Raw genomic sequence first — 5745 nt, 5'->3', positions numbered from 1 at the left:
GATTTTTCCCTTAGTTATTCCAATTTTAAAAACAACAACAAAAACCCATCTGCTTCTAAGACTTAGGACTTATCTTGAAATGTCCAAAGGAGATAAGATCCACTCAAACCTGTCTACTGAAGGCAAGAGGCCAATAATGTGGCGTTCATAGATATGCAGAAACATAAAAATCCTGTCAGACATAACATTTCTCTCCTTATCTCAATAAATAATGAGTAAAGTACAAATGTAAGAGACATTTTAGCTTAAAAAAAAAAAAGTCCAAAAAAAGCAAATGTACAAAATGAGTATTTAAAATTAAAAGGAAAATGTATGCATCAACTGAGAAATGCCTCACCGTCATTCGGTGCCTCTACCTCCCAATCAGTCATCTTATTGCAACAGCTGCGCTCATGCGAAGAAATCTTTAAAACATACCCGATATATATACAGATATAGCCATGTATATATGTATATATATAATATATATATAAATTTTTATTTAAATAAAAAAGAAAGCTCGAATCCCAAGCCAATATGTGTATATCAAATCCTTGACCAGCCAGGTCTGTAGGGCATAATCAAATTCAATGTGAAATAGTATATAAACACGGTGCCTTGACTGGGCAAATTAAATAATCGCTACTCAAATGAGTGTTCTGTTTGGATTTCCTACTGGTAGGCAATGGCAGGACTATTTTTCCCTTCCCACCCAATCCCATTCCTATCCCACCCCCACCCACTTGTTTCAGTTAACAAGATGATGGACACAGAGCTTAGACTGAGGTGACTCTGACCTCAGCAATAGTTAAGGGTTAATATAAGAAATAAGGAAAATATAAACTTTTGCTTTTACCCAACCAAAGCAATGAAGTAACTTATTACATAACCAGTGCGTTCTTGTTTTGTAGTATCATATAGAAAGGGAAACTGATGTCAGGCAATCAGAGGGATGGAGTGATTTTACGAAACTTTCCCCCGGGGAACTCATTTTAGAGGGGCTTAGTAAATTAAGCACACAGTGGTTAGCATTAGAATATGTGCAGCAGAACTAAATAAAAATTCTTCCTCACTCTTCAACTTTTTCATAAACATTTTTAATATCAGAAAGCCAGGTCTATAAAAACTCACTTAAAAGTTATTTATAGTTATGCTAGTAATTCTGAGTACTGACAAGTGATCAAAGCATGACCTATCCTGAAGACTCAGTTTCTATCTGCCAAATCTTTTATGCTTTTGAAAGGAAAACAAAAATTCCACTGAAGTAATGTGTCCTTGTTTACTGGTTTATATCAATTATTTTTATTTTAATTTAACATTTTTCTTCACATGTGTGATTTGCCTGTGTGTATGCATGTGTATCCATGTGTTTCACAGGGGCCAGAAAAAGGTGTCAGACCCCTTGAGAGTGGAGCTGTGAGCACCCTGCAGGTGTTGGGCAGAAGCTGGGGTAGCAGCCGTGCTCTGCTGCTGAGCTGTCTCCGAGCTCTAAAATATGGTTCATTGTCCTGGTTTTTCCATTCCAGAGTTTCAAGAGAAGTTTAATTTGTAAACACAGCTCAAATTTTCCAACTTGAGCTCAACATAGGAGAACAGGAATCGCCTATTTTCACTATTAACAAGTTGAAGCTCTTTTTTCCTTATTCTGGTTTTCTCCTGCCTCAACATCTTGAGTCCAGGGATTACAGGAATGAGTCATTATGTCCAATTTAGAGTTCATTCTTAAAGTAAAATAATCTTCATTTAAATCTAACTAAACATTGTAAACACTAAATAGGCTTTCAGATTTTATGACGAGAATGCAAGGAGTCCTTAACACGGGAATGTGGCTGAGACAACCAACTGAACGTTGACATCTCTGAAAAGTTGAAACTAAAACCTTATCCACTCAAAGTTTTAAATGTTGTAAAAAACAAGTATCTATCCACAGAGCTAGTGATCCAGAAACAGGGCTGGTGTGGGGGACAGGGTTAAAGAATAGCTCTAATAAAGTTAGTTTGCTGCACAGTTTCTAATAACCCAATCTATTACCACAGAATTCTTGAAAACGGTGCATTTTGTCTATTTTAGTTTACAGGGTTGTGAGAGTTGGAAAGGACTGGGAAAAAGGAATTATACACTGGGTATGTAATAATACCAAAATACAAGAAAAACCTACTTCATTAAGATCATACAATTAATCAAACAGAGTGTATATATAATATCTTCTTTTTTTTAAAGCCCCGGATCCAAGGCGTCCAAAGTTATTAAAATAAAGTTCATTCACAGAACAAAAACAAATTTAATCTGAACTGCTTGCAGATACTGCTAATTTTCTTTTTCTTAAAATTAAAAAAATGCATCAATGTGAACTATGTGCAGGTTTGTTTAGTAGTGGTGTTTGTGCACATTGCCTCCGGTGCTTTTCCTGGACTTCACTGACCACTCAGAGAAAAAGTTTAGAAGTTATCCATTTTTTTCTATCCCTATGCCCCATTAACTGATTAGGAGCAGAAGGTAGAAGCAGGTGCCCATATTCTAGGGAGCAGAACTGGAAACAACTCCTGATCTCTGGGAATCCCTGGTATCGCCTCCTCCCTCAGGGTCTTCCGACAGGGTCAAAGAGCTGGTCTTGTTTGATAGGAGGCTGAGATTCTCTTGTGTCAAGGCTGATCCATTTGGTACATCACTGTAAATTACATGAAAAAACAGTTGGAATTTATAGAAGGAAAAAAGCAATGACTCTAAATAAAATCCAATGAATAGGGCTTATTGTTTAGCACTGTAGAAAAATATGAGGCCAGAGTGGGAGCACATGTCTTTAGTTCAGGCAGAGAGCAGAGACAGGCTGGTCTTTATCACTTTTAGGTTAGCTTGGTTCCAGGCCAACCAAGGCTAGCTATACAACGCAACTGTCTCAAACAGCCAAAATAAAAATAACTACATAAATAGCTTCCAAATATTGATTATAACTCCTCATCCACATTGAAGCATATAGTTGATAAACTAAAACTGACAAGCTTCCTATTCTATACTTAGAGGTTTTGTCAGAACACAACCTGCACATACATATTAGAAAACTGAACTAAGAGTTACAACAAACAGGCATGGTAGAGACAAGCACTTGGGAGGCAGGGACAAGTAATGAGAGCCCACCCCCGCCCCCAATATCACAAAAGACCCATACCTTAAAATATTTGCTGCCTGGCATTTAAGAAAAAGTGCTGGGGCTGGTGAGATGGCTCAGCGGGTAAGAGCACTGACTGCTCTTCCAAGGGTCCCAAGTTCAGATCCCAGCAACCACATGGTGGCTCACAACCACCCCGTAATGAGATCCAACACCCTCTTCTGGTGCATCTGAAGACAGCTGCAGTAAATTACTCAGAAGGGAGCGGGGCCCGGCAAAGGTCCTGAGATCAACAGCAGCCACATACATGATAGCTCATGACCATCTATACAGCTACAGTGTACTCATACACATTAAATAAATAAAAATAAAAAATAAAAATAAAAAAAGAAAGAAAAAGTGCTAACCTCCTATTTACTAACTTTATATTGAACCCAGGCCAGCGTATAGATTTAAAATAGCCAAAAACCAAGACGACAGCAACAGGACAATTAGAAATTCTTTGTGTTTGATTTTTCTGTTTTTGAGATAGGGTATTTTTACATTGTCCTGGCTATTCTGAAACTCACAATGTAGACCCGGCTGACCTCAAACTCACACAGTGAGTGCTAGGATTAAAGGCTTATGCTACCATGTCTGGTCTGGCTACATTATTAATTCTTGTGCTAGGTAACGAGGAGATCAACACAGGACTAAGGGTTCAAATCCTCAAATATGCCAAAGAAATTAAGAAAGGATATACAAATGAGTTACATACTGTATTATGGGAGAGAGCAAATAAAAATGTGGCCGGGGATGGCCTAATCCCCACCCTGTCTTAAAAGATCAACAAACCCCAATCTAACCCTACAACACCAGCAAGGCTAAGTGTTTTTCACATAACTGAAAGGGGGGACATGACCCTGGAATACAGCTTAGTGGTAAAACATGTAGTTATTTGTGAGGGTCTGAGTTCAATAGCCAGCATGAAAATGAAACAAAAACAGTAACAATAAAATGGGCAGTAGGTTGGCTTTTAATCATTTTTTAAATTTTAATTTTTATAGTGAGCATATATTATGTTTTGTAAGTCAAAAGCATAAGACTACACTTAAAGCAATAAGAAGGAAATATAACCAGAAAATGTATTTGCTAGGAATTAACAGATAATTGAGCCCCAGTAAAGTGCTAAGTTTTGTGTATACATGTGTTTTGATAGTCTCACTTTGTAGCCTAGACTGACCTCAAATTCCTCTCTTCCTACCTCAGCCTCTCCAGTGTCCATAGCTATAACCTATCCCAACTCCTAAAGTAAAGTTTTAATTCTAGGTTTAGTAAAAACATATTCTTTTCTACTGCTAAGCAGTGGAGATATATGCCTTGAGTTAAAGGCCAGCCTGGTCTACAGAGAGAGTTCCAAGACAGCCAGGGCTGTATAGAGAAACCCTGTCTTGAAAAAAACCAATGTAGGCCTTGTACCACAGTAAGAGCCAAGATTTTAAACTCTACTAAATACAAAACAAACAAACAAAAAGACTTTTTTTTTTTTTTCCGAGACAGGGTTTCTCTGTGTAGCCCTGGCTGTCCTGGAACTCACTCTGTAGACCAGGCTGGCCTCAAACTCAGAAATCCGCCTGCCTCTCCCTCCCAAGTGCTGAGATTAAAGGCGTGCGCCACCACTGCCCAGCAAACAAAAAGATTTTATATATTTATGTTCATTTAAGAAAATACTAGTAGTGATGTATTATTTTGAAATATACAGTTAATATGTTTGGAGTTATTTAAAATTTATATTGAGAAAAACGTATGTATTTTCAGTATTGCTATAGACAAGCATCTACATAACACTGTTAAATTGTTGTTTTATATCAAACAACTTTTATAATCAAACTCATTTTTATTGTTATAATATTTTATAAATTTTAAAGAATATGACAAAAAAAGATATTGTAGGTATTGAAGGGGGGAGTCTCTGGGAGGAGTTGGGGTACAAAAGGAAAATAAGAATGTGATTTAATTCTATTTACTTAAAAAATGTTTTTTTTTAAGATTTATTTATTATCATATATGAGTACACTGTAGTTGACTTTAGATGCGCCAGAAGAGGGTGTCAGATCTCATTACAGGTGGTTGTGAGCCACCATGTGGTTGCTGGGATTTGAACTCAGGACACCCGGAAGAGGGAGCAGTCTTACTCACTGAGCCATCTCTGCAGCCCCCTTAAAAAATGTTTTTAAATATTAATAAATTCAGATAAATTGAAACCACGTAACTTCTTTCATCATAATGCAATAAAACTTAAAAAAAACTATATGCAAGTAATCTTTAAGAAAAAAAAAAGAAAAAATCCAATATATATATTCATATTCTCTTCTCTTTACAAAAAAACAAACAAACAAACAAAAAAAAACCCAGATCTTTTAAGAATCAAAACATACTCATACTTTGTGTATGGTCAGATAATAAAATTATTTCTCTGTCTGGTTAAGTAAGACTACAAAAGAGTTCCTTTCTTTACCTGAATGTCAATGTAAGGTCCTCAGTAGGGACCTTGTTTTGTGGCTCTGGCTGTCCATTTTCTGCTTGCTTACTTGTACCCAGTTTGCTTTTCATGTCTACAGAGCACTGGTTCTCCTTAAATGAAGAGGAAATAAAGTTAGTAATCTCTGGTATAATGGGTT

At 36.7% G+C, this 5745-nt stretch overlaps 1 protein-coding gene across 2 annotated transcripts in view; it reads right to left on the bottom strand.

Moving 5' to 3' along the window:
- Positions 1 to 1506: 1506 nt before the first annotated feature.
- The window catches only part of Rc3h1 (ring finger and CCCH-type domains 1), a 64576-nt gene continuing 60337 nt past the window's right edge, over positions 1507 to 5745 (bottom strand). For both annotated transcript variants that reach the window (XM_031386786.1, XM_031386777.1), the window contains exons 19-20: positions 5583 to 5698; positions 1507 to 2647 (exon numbers count right to left, since the gene is read on the bottom strand). In XM_031386786.1, coding sequence (XP_031242646.1) covers positions 2497 to 2647; positions 5583 to 5698 — 267 coding nt within the window. In that variant the 3' untranslated portion in view covers positions 1507 to 2496. The remainder of the gene's footprint in view (positions 2648 to 5582; positions 5699 to 5745) is intronic.

This window comes from Mastomys coucha, unplaced genomic scaffold (genome assembly GCF_008632895.1).
Source record: "Mastomys coucha isolate ucsf_1 unplaced genomic scaffold, UCSF_Mcou_1 pScaffold1, whole genome shotgun sequence".
Taxonomy (NCBI): Eukaryota; Metazoa; Chordata; class Mammalia; order Rodentia; family Muridae; genus Mastomys; species Mastomys coucha.
The sequence above is the reverse complement of the archived record's forward strand: the minus strand, read 5'-3'. Positions and strand labels throughout refer to the sequence as shown.